Source organism: Acomys russatus, chromosome 4 (assembly GCF_903995435.1).
Source record: "Acomys russatus chromosome 4, mAcoRus1.1, whole genome shotgun sequence".
NCBI lineage: Eukaryota > Metazoa > Chordata > Mammalia > Rodentia > Muridae > Acomys > Acomys russatus.
The window spans coordinates 78090870-78107498 of record NC_067140.1 but is presented as its reverse complement, the minus strand read 5'-3'; the positions used below and the strand labels follow the sequence as shown (position 1 = coordinate 78107498).

The following is a 16629-nucleotide window of genomic DNA, read 5'->3' as shown; positions in this document are numbered from 1 at the left end:
CAGATCCAGCAAAGACCCCATTCAGTGTAACTGCTCCTGAGGTGTAACCAGATATCTCTCACTCTTGCTGCCTTCCCCATCACTACACTCTGGATAGCCATGGATCCTAACCTTTTCCCTCAATGCCTTTTTGTCATCTACTCTTTGTTAAGATGGGCTCATACTAGATTTGTAAGAGTTTTGTTTTTTAATGTTTTCCTTTCATAGTTCTTTTGTACTCTTTAAATAACCGTATGATATTCTGTTAGTATTCTGTCTCTTATTGGACTTAATTCCTGTTGACTTATATTTTATTGTCTAGTTTCCAGCTATCACATGCCATTAGCCTGAAGAGATTTGTAGCTAATTCTTGTATTCCCCATAGTTAACTTCCTTAAGGCAGAAAAATTTAGTGCTGGCATGTCTACATTAGAGAGTAGAATTTGAAAGTTCTTCCTTGCACATTAATAAATTATTTCATCACCTTTCTGTTAGTATGTGAGAGTTTCCTTTTTCTTCTAAACAGTTTCAAGGAATCTTCTTGAATTCTTGAATATATCCTTGTGAGTACAGCTTCCTGGACGCAGTTCTAAGCCATATTCCCAGTAAGCAGCATCATGGGTTCCTGCATGTAGCCATGTGGAAATGCGTGCCATTCCTCAGTGTCCTGGCTGTTACCTAGGACCCAAGTACCTGACTGTTGTTGAGTTTCCTCCTGTACTGGAATGCTGAGTGAGGGTAGTTTCTACATTCTTGCTGTCTTCTGTTTGGTTGTAGGACTGTAGTTGTAGAAAATAAATCCAGAAGGAAGTCAACTGAAGGAAGTTTTAAGGTTGGATGCAGACAGCGAGAGTCACCAAGACAGCTGTGGAGAGTTCTTACCAGCTAATACTATTACATAGCAAGGAAGTGGCTCCTCTTTCCTTGCATCTTCCATCGGCTTCCTGACTCTTGTTATGAGTGCTCTATAACAGTGTTAAAAGCTGTGTAAATGTAGTCCAGGCAATAATGACAAGAAGACAGTCCACACATACTCATTTCAGATGCAATTTCCTCCACCAGCTCCACACACCCCACTTCCTACCTGTACTCTCCTACCCCCAGGAGTCCCCCCTTTTATGTCTCATACAATGTGTTGTTCTCTCGCCCCTTTTCTTAAAGGCTATTCCTTTCTTCATAATGACCTCATTCTCACCTTCCCTTTCCTCACTAACTGGAGAAGATAACCACTGTTGCCCTAGACAGTGAGAGGTCAACAGCATCAGGGTAACAGCTGCCATGGCTTGGAGCCTTAGCTTCACTGTAGGGGAAGCCAAGTCTGTTTCTAGGAAACAGACCCAGCACAGTTTGTAGAACTTAAGGGCACATGATGAGTTGGACCTTAGAGGAGTTCGCTTTCTCCTGTTAGCAGCACAGAGGGAGCCTCATGAAGTAGAGCCTGGTTGTATCTGGAGATGCTCCTGCTGACATTTTTTTCCTGTAGATAGGCTGTGTTTCACACCGCCCCCCCATATGTTTTAGGAAAGATCCTCTTCCCTCGGGAGTACAGTGCTCCCCTAGCTATACATTTCTTGTCTCTTCCACTTCACTTTCTCCTACTTTGTAAGTTGCTTCTCTTTTTCTTGCTGACCTTGAGCATGTGAGCTTTATGCATGTTGTTGACAGTATTTATGCTGCTGGTAACTTGGTAGTTAGCCTGTGTGTGCTTCAGGGTTATTTACTGTGTTTGTCTTTGTTGGCTCATTTTATTGAGCCTTGCCACTTTCTAGTTAAGTTTGCTGCAGTGCTGGTTTCTTCTCCAACTTTGGTCTTAGTTGTCTCATTTTTTATGGGCCATTTACTAACTTTACGATGGCTATAGATTGTCTTAAATAGCTTGCTAAAATGCAGTCCTTAGGAACTCTCAATGAAGGAAACTAAAGGAAGTGGGCTTCTTCCACTATAAGCTGAGATTGGTGTTAATTACTGACTTTGCTGTTCTTTGTTGGTTTTTAAATCCTTGAATATCATTTCACTAGAAATTGCTTTAAGTGTTAGGCCTGTGAGCTGTCTCTCTTCAGCACAGATGGAAAGGTGAACTGCTGGTTCCAAGGACAAGTTGACTTTCTTGTGTTACGTGGCCTGCTCTGTGGGTAGCTTATTTCCTCCGTTTTCCAATCTAGATCTACTGAGAACCCCCCTGAGCAAGTGAGCCATTTAGTGAGATGATAAAGCGCTGTTATGGGCAGAGGTGAGGCAAGAGAAATCCAGTTTGTCCTACATGGCAGCATGATGTCCTATTGTGTTAATGTGTGTGACACTAGCTCTGCTCTTTGGTAACCCATTTGTGTAGAGCACATTCTGGTTCTGGGATGGGCTCCTGTTGTATGCATCCATCTCTCTCCTGGGTCACCTCGTGTGCCTCCTACGACTCTTAGCCAAGTAGCACTCAGCTTTTGGGGTGGCAGAATCCATTGTAACTGCCTCAAGAGAAACTTCCAACTTCTGCCCACATTTTATCTCCTTAGTTATTCACTCATAGTCTCTTCCATCTGCCCTTGTAAGCAATTTAAACAACTGGGAATTGTGTCTGTTGATGCGACTGTATGTCTGTTCTCTATCTCTGTGGTTAGGGGTACACTAGCAGGATGGTTTCCCCAACACTGTGTCCCTACTTTGGAATAGCTGTTTGAGGGATGATTATTGGCTGAGTATGTGTAGGTGTGACTTGGTTTTTGATCAGGCATTTTCATCTCCTTTTATCATATACCATAATTCTAGCCTTGAATCACTATTGCCTAGCTCAGTGACATCAAGTATTTAGTCAACATCAGCAACCCATGAATCTTACATGACCCATCATCATTGTCAGAAATAAATGGAACTGAACCAGAGGCTGATAGAACCCAACAGAGATGAAACATTTGCTGCAGTCAGATGAGATTTTTTAAAAAAGCATAGCTAGTTTTTTCTCATTACAAAATGAATGCTTATTACAAACAAGCAAAACACTCAGAAGCGAATAAACTAACCACAGATGTTTATAATTCTTCTACCAAAGTGCAATCATTGGTTTGCATTGGTAATATTTGCTTATCTTTTAAAATACATTTATTTACTTGGGCATCAGTTATTATAATAGTACATTATACAGAGTCCTTTAAAAGTTCAGGCCATCCTAAATAAGTAGTTCTGTCTTCTACTTTTCTAAATTTCATTATGAGATTTTTTCCCCAGGCACTGACTATAATTATTCATACTTTATTTATATTATAACTTATTTAACTTTTGCCTAATAAATAAGGATACTTTAAAGTAGTTCATTTTCCCCATCTAAATTCTAGATAACATTGTAGTTAATCTTCTAATTTAAATCTTTGCCTACTTTAGTATTCTGTCGGCTAAATTCTTATCCAGAATTCTTTACTTGATGGTAGCTATTGATTAAATTAAAGCAACAGAGGGAAGAATAAAGAAAAAAAATCAGGAAATAAAGATGAGAGAAGAGAATGGGCTTGTTGTTTCGAGGGTTTAGAAAGACATGGTAGAGGAAGCCTGGGAGTGGCCACAGGCTGCCTGGGCACAGCCTTTTTCATCAGACCATGGTGGCACATGTCTTTAATCTCAGTTCTCAGCAGAAAAGACAGATATATCTCTGTGAGTTTGAGACCAGCCTAGTTTACATAGCAAGTTCCAAATTATCCAGCTTAATAGTGAGACCCTCTCTATTATAAAAACATTTTATGTAAAATTTATTCATTGTACATGGATCAAATGTGTCCTTACCTATACATATAAAGGTCAGAACTCCCTTCCACTGCAGTCTGGAGTTTTGTCCCTCCCTTGCCTACCACTGTAGCTGCCAACTACAGTGCTGCCTGGACATGGGGAGCTATCTCTCCCTGCTTACATCCCTGACTTTAGAGATACTGTGCTAATCAGTATTACAACAGCATAAGGATGCAAATATTTATAACTTTTGCTAATTCAAATTTTTCTCCATTTTCTTGTCTCTTTTAAAAATAATCACAGTCTCACTTTGAAAGTAATGGTGTGAACTGAGAAACTCCAACCCTCTCATTTTCTATTGCTGATGATAACAGGAATGTAAATTGCAAGATGTGCAGTTATACCTAAAAATGCTGTCTGTCTTTTAATGAAAAGAAGAGTTTATTCCTGATAAAAATAGATGGTATGCTGTGTTTTTTTGTTGGACCTAACACAGTATGTGTACCTCCAAATGTCATTTTAAAATCTTAAAAACAGCTGCAAAAATTACATCCTTTTATAGTTTTCCTTTTAATTATAACATTTGGAAAATTAGCATTTGGGACCATGATAATCCCAGTAATGTAAGAGAGTGAATTGTACTTGCTTTAGAATGCAGCCACATTTACATACAATTATACTTGATACACTGTCTAGATACTGACAGACTCACACTGTATTTTACAGTCTATTATGGTTTGCTGTCTGAAATAATTATGGATTGTGGAAAGAAATGCATTTTAAAGTATCATTAGTAAATATGTAATCCATAACAAAAGTTATAGGCTATCAGCAGCAGTTCCTGTCCCATGTTTAAAGTAGGATCGCTGACTCAGGATGCTCTTCTTACATTGTTGGTGGCCTTGCTTTAAGTTAAGAGCAAGCACCACATAGCTTTTGTTGTTGTTGTTGTTGTTAATGGTGATGATTTTTAACTTTTAGTCTTTCTCAGAAATGGGAATCTTATCTTGCAAAGTATATCTCGGCTTTGAGTAGATAATGGCTAAAATCTAGAAACAAGTCATAGAAAAGTAATTTCTCGGAAGAATAAAAATAGGGACCTCTCTAATCAATAGATGCAGAGCCAAAAGCTGTGGCCTCAAACTCTGAGGTTGACAGCTGCTGATGGTCAAGTTCAATGCTGTAAATAGACGAATAGAAATTATATATTTATATATACATGTAATACACATGTATGTGTATGCCTAAATATTGAGCCTCTAAAATCAACTACTTCAAAGAGTGATGCCCAGCCAGCCTTTCCACTTCATTTTCTTCATCAATCCTCTCCTAGTATTTGTTTGGTTTGGTTTTGGTTTAAAGACAGGTTTTATTTCTATAGCCCAAACTGGCATCTAAACCCATGATCCTCCTGCCTCAGCCTCTCTATTGCTAGGATGGCACACATGTGCCACCATGTACAATCCCTTCCCTCACTAGCCTGGTCTCTTCTCACAAGCAATGTGCCTGTGCCTTATGCCTTTTGGTCCTTTTGCTCTTGGTTCATCCCTCAAAGAGACTCAGCCATGCTAAGAGCAGCACCCACACTTCCCCTCAGCACCCTGGCTTGTCTCCGGGCTTAGTTCCACTCCTTCCTAGCTAGTCTTCAAAACACTAGGCAGGTGTATTCATCAAGTTCAAAATCTTCAGTAAACTTAGCACACTCTTTGGAACTCGGTTTCTGATATTCTCCTGAAATGTCATGTTGCCTGTGCGAGGCTAACATCTGGCATCAATGAGCTTTCCGTACTTGTCATACCATACAAGAGAAAGAAAATACATGTACACCTAGAATCAAGATGCTTCTCCCCAGTTCTGTGACGTTCACCCCTTTGTGTGTGGCACACGGTGCAGCCCAGGGCTGGGCGGTAACACTCAGGCTCCGTCGTGCCTTCGTGTGCACCTCATTGCCTAGCCCTGCATCCATGGGAGATTTGAAGCTGCTACTTAGGCAGAATGTAAAATCAGAGAGCATCACTCGGTTTTATGATCTCCCTGTCATGGCAAAGCTCCTTGGGGGAAAATGTGACTAGTAATACGTTTTGTAACAAAACTTGGATTCCGATGCTACTCTAAGCCTCTGTTTCCCGCTTTGTAGCCTGAGGCTGATCAATGTGTCAGCTTCTGCAGTTGTAGGAACAACATGAAGGGTCCATGCCCGGGTAGAGCGCAGAGCCCGGGTAGAACGCAGAGCCTGGGTAGAGCACAGAGCCCGTGTGTTGGAAACATGTTTTAGGCGATGGGATCCCAGTCCCTGGCTGCAGCTCTCAGAGCAGCCTGCTGCTACACGCATGTAATGCCAAAGCAGCAGCTGTTGGTAAGCATGGATTACTGTACTGCACAGAAAATGAAAGCTGAGATTAAAGGAGATTGTTTGAGGTGATTTTTCTCATCTCAAAGGTGTTTTAACCATTTTCAACTTTGAATACATAAATGTCTCTAGAAGGAATCAGCTGTATATTGAAGTTCAAAAATATATACCACAGGGCTGTGGAGATGGCCCAGGGGGGTAATGTGCTTGCTAAGCCTGGTCTTCTAAATTTGGATTCCCAGAACCCATGTAAAAGCCAGCATAAAAGCACATGTATCTGTAGCCCAGTGTCCCTATAGGGAAGTGCGAGGCAGAGACAGACCGAATTCCCAAAAGCTGATGGCCCGTCTAACCTGACATTTGTCATGCACAGCAGTGAGAAACAAGAGAGAGACTGTCTCAAACCAAGTGGAGGGTGAGGATCAATCCCTCAGGTTATCCTGTGACTTCTACATATGTTCCTGAATATACAGAGAGATGGGGGGGGGGGGGGGGGGCGAAAGGATGGAGAGACAGAGAGAAGGTCACAGAGATAGAGAAGGAGAGAGAGCACAAATATTAAAATATATTTACTAGGAGTGATCCTACCATCTTCATTCCCTGCACAGCCATTTGCTGGGTTCCATGGTTGGCAGCCATCCACCTGCGTGAGTGATCTCTCGTGGACACCCATGCATATAGTAAGCTGCAGATTGTTATCACTTGACAGTCGCATAAATATTAGCAGAAGCAACTTTCAAAGAAGAGGTTAGTTCTTATGTTTTATATCACAAATATGAACAAGGCTTATAAAATGAGTCAACAAAGGGCATTTTAGAAACAGATTGTTGTGGGTTCAAAGGCTGCCTCCACACATATTCCCACTCTGGCCTTGGTCAAGTTCTGGAGATGTCCAGACTTTGTGTTCCCTGTCTGTAACTTGGAGATGCAGTTTGAGGCCTTAATATTCTGGGAGGACAAAACGGAGATGGGCTGTGCAGATCAGCGTGACGATTCTCATGCCATAGATGCACAGTTCTGCTTTCAAAGGCCACCAGATACCTTCCTCTCAACATTAGCCTACATTAAAGTGAGGAGAGATCTTTTTGAAACATGTCTTAAATCGTGGTAAAATTATATGTGTTGCCAGTTTATATTTGTTCCTAGACCAAGGAAAACAGTTTATAGTGAGTTATTCCCGAGGTAAGCTGCGCAACAGTATCTGGCCATCTACAACAGAGAAATGTGTATGTTTAAGTGTTATAATTCATGGTGAATTCAAGGTGTTCAGTTGAAAAAGTGAAACCAGTTTCCAAGTATTGCATAAATTGGATTGTGTTATCAGAACTTTAAAATTCTCAATAACCTGCTTTCTTTTCTTTTGTTGCAACTGTGTGAATCTGTGCACAGTCTTATAGCCCCACTGTCGCTCACCACGTGTGAGCCTCTGAGTAGAGTAACTTCCAATAATGTGCTAAAAGTAGGGCTTTGCTGTACCCTGTAACTATCTGTGCTCAGTGGTGAGCAGCCCTGTGGCTGTCACAGAAGTGTGCAACACATAGCAAGCTAACCTTCGGGCGTGCTTGCTTCGTGCACTTACTGGGAAATGTGATATTTGTAAAAAGGCCTTCTGATCTATGCATGACTTTTAAGTACCTTACTGCTTTTCTCCTGATGTTTCCTCCTGTTGAATTGTTTTCTTAATGGATGTCTGTGCTCTCTCCCCTCTACCTCCCTGGCAGTCTTTTCCCTATAAAAGGACCCATCTGTCTAAGGTAGATTCTCCTTTTTACTTACTCATCAGTGACTAAACTGCATGGAATAGACATGCTTAGCATTTAGAAGTTGTGTTTAATTCTGTTTTTTTTTTTTTTAACTACAGTGATAGTTTATTTTCCTTCAAATCAAATCTGTTCTCTTCAGTCTAAGTTCAAACAGCTAAAATTACATCTAATTTCTAATCATAGTGATAGAGCAAAGAATGCATTTTAAACTTGCTAATACATAGTAATTTAAGTAATGGACAAATCCATGCTCCAGTGTATGAGTCTCTGTGCAGAGAGAAAAGCGCCTTCAAAGAAGTGACTTATTTTCACTTGATTTCATCAGACTTGAATTTGAGAGACAGCAGCGTGAAGAACTTGAAAAGCTAGAAAGTAAAAGGTAAGGCACGTGAGGCCCTGTATGGAGTTGCTGCGGTCGGGGTGCCTGTGTGGAGCTGCTGTGGTCGGGGTTCCTGTGTGGAGCTGCTGTGGTCGGGGCTCCTGTGTGGAGCTGCTGTGGTCGGGGCTCCTGTGTGGAGCTGCTGTGGTCGGGGTGCCTGTGTGGAGCTGCTGTGGTCAGGGTGCCTGTGTGGAGCTGCTGTGGTCGGGGCTCCTGTGTGGAGCTGCTGTGGTCGGGGTGCCTGTGTGGAGCTGCTGTGTCTGGGTACCTCTGTTAGCATCCTTCCGTTTCCATGGTTCCCTCTCACCCTGAGTCTGCTGTTTACATGTCGAAGGGCTTTGGTAGTTTCTTATAAGAGATTGACTTTACCTCATCTTTACGTCTTCACAGCATCCCATCTTCAAATACTTGTGAAAAAGGGGGACTAGTCAGTAATTGTAACATCTAAGATATGCTGAAATTTAAACCCAAATCTTTTCTTAGTATTCCTTGGGTTTTTAAAAAGTCATGAGTCCATAAAGATGAAAGATCAAAAGCATTTTCCTTCCAAATAACCAGTGTCCACCTTTTAAATGTAAAAATATTAAGATTTATTTATTTTATGTATATGTATATGTATGTTTCTCCTGCATGTATGTGTGTGTATATATGCGCCATATGTGTGCCTAGTGCCCACAGAAGTAAGAACAGGGCGCTGGATGCCCTAGACCTGGGAGTGGAATTACAGATGTTTATGAGCTCTCATGTGGATGCTGGGAACTGAACCCCAGTCCTCTGCAAGAGCAGCCAGTGCTCTCTACTGCTGAGCTAAGCTGTCTCTCCTCCCCCACCATGTGATATGTGTGTGTGTGTGTGTGTGTGTGTGTGGTGTGTGTATGCATGCCTATCTGTCTAGGTGTGAGTGTCTGTGTGAGTGTGTGTGTGTGTGTGTGTGTGTGTGTGTCTAATGTTTGATCTTTTGATCTCAGGGTCTCCTAGAGTCTAAGACTTAAGTCAGTGCTTTCCCACTGAGCTATATCCCAGCCTTTGTTTTTTTTTTTTAAAACAACCATAATGTTTGTTGTTTGTATTGCTTTGCTCTGCTTGTTTTTAGACAGAGTTTCAATATCTGACCTTGGCTTGCCTGCTGCATCGTCCTGCCAAGAGCCAGGATAACAGGCACACACCACCATAGCCAGCACCACTGTCCTTTTCAATATCTTTACTTTTTGTATAGATACTGGTGTTTTCCCACCTATAATTCACTTTTCTTATTCTCTGCTTACCTTTATTTGCGACACACACCTGTGCGCACGCACGCACACACACACAAACACACACACACACACACACACGCATGCATGCACGGCCGCTTAACTGAGATATGTTCTAAAACATTCCTTGTTTAATTCTATCCTATTTTCTCTTTTCCGCTGCTCTGTTAGTGAGTCAGGAAGTAGATCAAGGGTAGGTAATGAAGGAGAAGCTGGGGCTGGAGGGGATCTGAAGCGTAGTTACGATTTTCCTAGAATCCGGGGTTGAACAGCTCTTAGGAGCTAGCATAGTGTATAGTGTCCTGCAGATCATGAGTCGGGGGTCAGGAGGTGGAGGTCGACCTGTGAGTCCTGTCATTTGGGCTCTTGCTTGGGTGCCATTCAACTCCCCAAGGTGCTCTTCTGGTGCCAGGTAAGAATCAGCTGCTCCTCGGTGGTAAGCAGAGCACCAAACCCTGATGTTCAAGTGCACTAGAGACTCCCATTGTTTCCAGTGTTTTAGGCCATTTTGATGATTATAATTTGCCCTAAACCAGTGATTAAATGTTAAAGACCATATAGGATTCTCTTTTGAACTGAAACAATCTACAGTCCATTTATTTTGATTCTGTTATTCAACTCTAGTGAATTGAAGACAGCAAAAAATTTTTACTTAATGTAATCTTGTAACTAACTGTTGGATTTTAGTCATTGGGCTGAATAAAGCTAGCCATATTTAAATTTAAATTGGACACAGTGTTTTTCTCTTTGAGCTCAGGGGGAGCTTTTAATTATACCACACATAACACATTATAATTCTAGGCTTCACAAAGAAATGATACCAGAAGCTACTTCTGGAGAGTAGGTAGACCATATACCAGACAGGAAACAAAATAAAATAAAAATGAGCCAGCTGTGGAGGTACACGCCTTTAATGCCAGCACTTGGGAGGCAGAGGCAAGCGGATCTCTGTAAGTTCAAGGCCAGCCTGGTCTACAAAGTGAGTCTAGAACAGCCAAGGCTACACAGAGAAACAAACAAACAAAAAAAGAAAGAAAGAAAAAGAAAAGGAAAACCTAAATAAATAAATAAAATAATAATAAAATAAAATAATAAAATAAAAATGAAATAGCATGCTCCTGAAAATGTGAAAGAGAAGCACTTCCTCTTCATTTGTTTTAATGAAAGGTTTGTCTTTATGTTGCCTATATGTTTTCAAACAGTCCAGTTAGGGGAAAAGTCCAGTTAGAGAAAAGTTGAACTAAAGCCTAGCGTGCCACCAAATAATGACCAGTCAGCATTGGCATTGCAGGAAACTCATCGAGGAGATGGAGGAAAAGCAGAAGTCGGACAAAGCAGAGCTGGAGCGAATGCAGCAGGAGGTGGAGACCAGGCGGAAGGAGACAGAGCTGGTGCAGCGGCAGATCCTCAAGCAGGAGGAAAGCCTCAAACGCCGGAGCTTCCACATTGAAAACAAGCTCAAGGACCTGCTGGCTGAGAAGGAAAGGTTTGAGGAAGCGCGGCTCCGGGAGCAACAGGGACTTGAGCAGCAGAGGAGGCAGGAGGAAGAGAGCTTCTCCCGCATCCGGGAGGAGCTTCGCAGGCTCCAAGAGCTCAACAGCCATGAGCAGGCCGAGAAGGTTCAGATATTTCAGGAACTGGACCGGCTGCACCGAGAGCAAGATGCCCAGAGTGCCAAGCTGCAGCTGGAGAAAAGGCGGCTGGAGGAGCAAGAGAAGGAGCAGGTGCTTCGGGTGGCACACCTGGAGGAGCAGCTGCGGGAGCGGCAGGACACTGTGCCGCTGCTGTGTCCTGGGGAGGTCCAGCGGGCCCAGGAGGAAAAGAGGGAACTAGAAGGCATCCGAGAAGCCCTGCTGCAGGCCAAAAGGTCTGGAGCAGAGAGGGGCCTTACCTGCGGGGACGAACTGGACCGGGCTCAGCTGTGCTTCTTAGAGTTCAAGAGACGGCAGCTTGTGAAGCTGGCAGACCTGGAAAAGGACCTAGTCCAGCAGAGAGACCTCCTAAGCACAGAAGTCCAGGAAGAGAAAGGAGCCCTGGAGCACATGTACCGTGAGACCTGCGAGGAACCTGGCTTGTTGGCAACAGATGAAGGCAGCTTTCTCTGTGGGCCTCCAGATCTAGACAGAGTAAAGGCTGCGGAGTCCAGGGTGCAGAGCAAAGAGCACCAGCTCCGGCAGCTTCTGCAGAGTCATTTGCCAGCTCTGCTGCAGGAGAAGCAGAGCGCTCTTGACATCCTTGACAGGGGCACTCTGGGCTTAGACAACACTCTCTACCAAGTAGAGAAAGAAATGGCAGAAAAAGAAGAGCAGATCTTCCAGTACCAGGCTAGTGCTAGCCAGCTGCAGCAGCTCCGGGCTAGCTTGGAGTTCACAGCTAATGTGGCCAGACAGGAAGAGAAGGTGAGAAAAAAGGAAAAGGAGATTCTGGAGTCCCGGGAGAAGCAGCAGAGAGAGGCAATGGAGCAGGCCGTGGCCAAGCTGGAGCAGAGGCACTCTGCCCTGCAGAGGCGCGCCGCCCTGGACCTGGACATCGAGGAGCAGCGGCAGAAACTTGAGGAGTGCTCAGGGCTCAGCGGGTGCCCAGGGCTGCTGGCCAGTCTGGAGGCCAATCCAGAGACACTGGAGGAGGACCCTGCAAGGTGAGACTAAGGCAGAGGGTGTGAGGCAACCAAGAGATTGCTTATTTTCTGCCTTTTGTGGTTTCTTCCTGTCTCTTTGGAGAAGTGATTCTTGTAAGCTTTATGCTAATACATAGGTAAAAACTTTGAAGAAACAAAGCAAAATACCTCAACCTAATAAAAGCACTCTTTTGTTTTCCCACAATAAGCATTCTCTTGGGTTTCCTTAAGATCCATGTTTTAGAATCATTGGCCTGAAGCTAAGAACAGATAAACAAAAGCAAAGTCCTAGACTTTTACTAAAATGACCTGGAGAGTGAGTCTTAATAGTTTGACAAGTATAAGATATAGGGAGAGCTTCAACCTAGATTCCCACCCTTTACCTCCCTCTTACCCACCTCCCCACTGCCACGCCTGGGCCCTTCTCATCCCTCACCTTACCTCTCCCCTCACCATGTCTTCCTCTCTCCCGACCGTGCCCTCATTCACCAGTGTTTCCTGCCTTCTCCATGAGCTGTGCTGGCCACAGAGGGTTCAAGGGCTGTGGATTCTGAGATGATTCCTACAAACTGAGAACTGAAATCAGGTAGATGTCCCACCCTTATGGTAAGCATTTTAGAGGTGGCCTCAGGACTGTGTACTAAAAGACAACAAGCCAAGCCAGCAAGCATGTCCTCATAACGATTCTGCACTCAGTGGGCATTCATTCAAGCATATTTGTGATATGTAGGCACTGTCTAAGGTGTTGTTACAAAGAAAACTAAGAAAACAAGCCCTCCTGACATGGTAAAGAAAAAATAATTATCTTTCCGTTCTGTTGCTATGATTACCAGAGGTAGGTTGTGAAAATAAGTAAATATTAACCTAAGAACATCTTTTCTGGCACCCTGTAGTCTTGCTAAGAGTCCCAGAGAGGTCAAAGGCCATTTTGTGTGTGAACATAACCCAGTTGGCAAAGTGGGGCCATACCCTGCCTGGTTGATTTGTCTCTTACTACTTAGATGACTTTGACCATTTAGTCTATTTTCTTCTAGCTCCATACTCAATGCTCAGTTGAGTTATCAACACAAAGCAAAGCAACTGTTCCAGAGGGCTGAAGAGATAACTTACACTGAGCCATTCTCAGTGGCTGCAGACTGGGAACACGGACTCTACATGTCCCAAGGGACATGTCCCACTCTAGAAGTGGTCACATGAACTTCCCTAGAACAAATCAAAGTCATAAATCACGCATTTACCAAGTGCATTTGTGAACACATCAGTGGATTCCATCAGGCTGGGGAAAATGCTAACTGTAGGCTTTAGATGCTATCTGGTGACATGGCCAGCTGTTGAACTGGTGGAGCTAGGCTTGTCCAGTTTAAGGACACATTCCGTGGGATTTATTGTAAGCATCACATATATACATAACGGATAAATGACTGTTAATGGAAATAAAGCTCAGGGTAGCTCTCAGTTTTCCAGGTTCCAACTCTCCACAGTTGCTGTTGCTAACTAGTCTATCTCATCTCAGTCTGCAGACTCTCCAACATAGGTGTGGCTTTGTCAGGGAACTTCTGTCGCAGGCTTTTGGTTTGGTTTGTTTTTTTTCTTTATGAGGATTGTCTCTCGTTGTATATGTCTGTATGAACTTGCTACTCAGGGCCTCCAATCCATGACTATTTGCGAGCCTCTTATTCTGGAGTGCTAGGGTTAAAGGCACGCACCCACAGCGCCCCCCTCTGTCCACAGTTCTTTCCTGAAGCCCATGGGCGAAGGCGTGGGGCTCTGCCCTATCTCAGCCATTACCAGCAGCAGTCTGTCTATTGGCCTTAAGACTCCAACTTAGCATTTGGCAGAAGCATTGGTACAGTTGCACAGACAAGGCAAGACCTTCTCAGAAGTGCTAACTGTATCCTTCGCCCATCATCTTCCTAAGAAGGTCAAGACAGCATCCTTTTAAGTGATGTTTATCCTATGGATTCCATTTACAGTCACCCTCTGGTAATCCCTTCGGGCAAAACAGAAACAAAATAACAATCAAAACCGTAATGTTATTATTTCAGAGAAGTAGGTCGGAGGTTTAAGAAAATGATTGCAGGTATGTTATGTAAATGAAACTGCTGGACAAAGCTCTAGCCCCAGGAAATTTAAAGTAGTGAAGGGCATGCTCTCAATTTGTACCCTGCAGTGTGCAGTAAGAGGCAGCCTGAGCTTTTAGCTCGATGTCCCTGGCTTTTGTCAACCAACCATTTAGTGTTAATACTCTGTAATAGCAGACATGGTTTTGAAATTTCTGTAGAAGTGATTCCTTGGTGTCAGCAGTCTTCCAGAAACCTCACAAAAGAGGCAGCTAGCTTCATGAGTTCTGATGAAATAGACTTCACTAATACCTCATTCAGGCTGCTGCGTTCCGGGCACTCTGCTCTGCCTGCCATGCTCCAGCAGCTTCCTGCAGGCATGTCTGCTGCATGCTATTTTCTTTCTGGCTTCTCGTGGTTAAGCCAGGATTGGCTGTGCAGCTTGACTTGGCCCCTCATGAAACTACCCACGTGTGAAATATTGAACCCACATGGCACCATATGGAACAACACTGCACTGAACACACTGTCCCATTAGTTTCTCAGTGTCCTGTGAACAGCTTCAGCCACGCCACTGCCTGCCTTTCCACTGATGCTCATTTGAACTGACCCAGTGACATGCATCAGGCAGCTCCAGTAGAAAGCTCTCATCTCACACTTGATCAGTTCTATTATTAGAGTCCTCAAAACTAATGATGATGATTATAGTCATGACCCTGCGTGAGGAATAATCCCATGTAACTCAAAATCCATTGACAATGTCATGTGGGCATTATCCCTTAATATTCCTATAAAGAAATGACATCACACCTAGGTAGAAGGTAGAAGATTTGAACCTGTGGTGGTTCTGTTGCTCATGGGGACAGATACAAAGTGGCGGACTGGGGACTTGATACAGGTCTTTTTCTTGCCCAGCTGTCTGTGGGCTAGCCAGGTGGCTGAAATACAGGCAGTCCAGTTCTTGGCATAGCGTGCTTCATGTACTGTACTATTTGACCCTCGCCACCTATATAAATCTCACTGGGTCTTTAAGGGTCCCAGTCAAACCTGCATGCTAAGTCACCTCTGCACAGATTTTCTAATGTCTTATCCTGCAAGGACACTTGTGAGAAACCCCAGAAGGCATTTCTGCCTTCTGCTTGCATCAGCTTGCCATCGCCAAGACCTTGTTACTGCCTATCTTTGATTCTTTGGCGTTTCTATAGTACCTTACACCATTCTTATTTGTTGCTGCTAGTGGTGGTGTTTTTTGAGACAGGGCCTCATGTAGACTTCCCATATAACAAAGAATGACCATGAATCCCTGTTCTGCCTTCACCTCCCTCCCACACGTACAGACATGGGCCACCATGCCCAGCTCCTTTTACCCCTGCTTGGTGCTGATTCTCTCCTCTCCTGAAAACACTGGATGTTTTGCAAATGGATGCCCAGGAACTGTTTGCTCACCAGTAGATAAATAAGACCCGAGTTGAACGGACCTCATCCTTCTGTGAGAGCCTGGAGTGCTTCCCCTACCGACCCCAGAATCATATCTCTCTCTCTCTCTCTCTCTCTCTGAGAATTAAGAACATGGCCTTCATGTTCAGGATGAAGCAGTCAAGTTGTTCATAGTGGTACCAGCGGCTTGACAACATCAACATGTGTCAGCATTTGACACAGAGATCTCTGAATTTTGGAGATTAAGAAAATGACAGAGATTAGTTGAGCTCATTTGATCCCTGGAGAAGTAGAAATCTAGATCCAGTGCCTGTCTGTATCCCCAGAGTGGGCGGGCTGTGGTCTTGGGCTGCTGAGTCTTATGATGCTGTGATTAAGTCTGCAGCACGTCTGACCCTTCCAGCCTGGTTGTTCAAGGTTCAGGTTCACCCAGGTCAGCTTTCCATATAATTCAGAGCTTGTAAACTATAACAGTGATCATATCATCTACAATAAATGTTGTTGTTATTGTTGTTTTCACAATGTGTAACTTATATCAATTTCTCATGTAACTCAACTTTATTTTCTAGATCTGTCTTCCTTGGCTCCCTTTCTTACTCCCTCTATGTTTGTCAAAGTGTCTTCCCGGGCTTTGTGGCACAATCTCTTTCTTGTGATTGGTTTATGTTCTTGGATCATCTTCCACTGTCATCTCTAAATGCCCACATTCCGAAGACTCTGGGAAGAACTATTTTATATAGATCTTGTCAAACGGAAGTAGTGAACAGAATTTTGATATGTAGTCAACAACCAACTCTTATTTCCTCATGGTTTAAGGGAGTCATAATCCTGGGTAGCTGCCTCTAAGGACTTGTTTACAACAACAGAAGTCCTTGTGTCCTTAGTAGCCAAGTGGTCCAAGCCTTAGATGCCTGAAACTCTTGTCCTATACCTTTCTCATGGCCCATTTTTACATTAGTCCTTGTCTTTTGTGTGTGATGTCTTTTCTTCTAGAAGGGAAAAGTCCTTGCACTGGAACTATCTCTGGTTCCCCCTAGTTTTTAAAACAGTCCCTTGCACAGAATGTACTTGTGCAATACAATC

General features: G+C 43.5%; 1 protein-coding gene across 8 annotated transcripts in view; it reads left to right on the top strand.

Annotated features, from left to right (window-relative positions):
• The window catches only part of Kif16b (kinesin family member 16B), a 270389-nt gene that overhangs the window by 160279 nt on the left and 93481 nt on the right, over window positions 1-16629 (top strand). For 6 of the 8 annotated variants that reach the window (XM_051144756.1, XM_051144755.1, XM_051144754.1 and 3 more), the window contains exons 18-20: window positions 7759-7791; window positions 8126-8179; window positions 10724-12070. In XM_051144756.1, coding sequence (XP_051000713.1) covers window positions 7759-7791; window positions 8126-8179; window positions 10724-12070 — 1434 coding nt within the window. The remainder of the gene's footprint in view (window positions 1-7758; window positions 7792-8125; window positions 8180-10723; window positions 12071-16629) is intronic. The other 2 variants (XM_051144753.1, XM_051144750.1) reach the window with 1 other exon arrangement.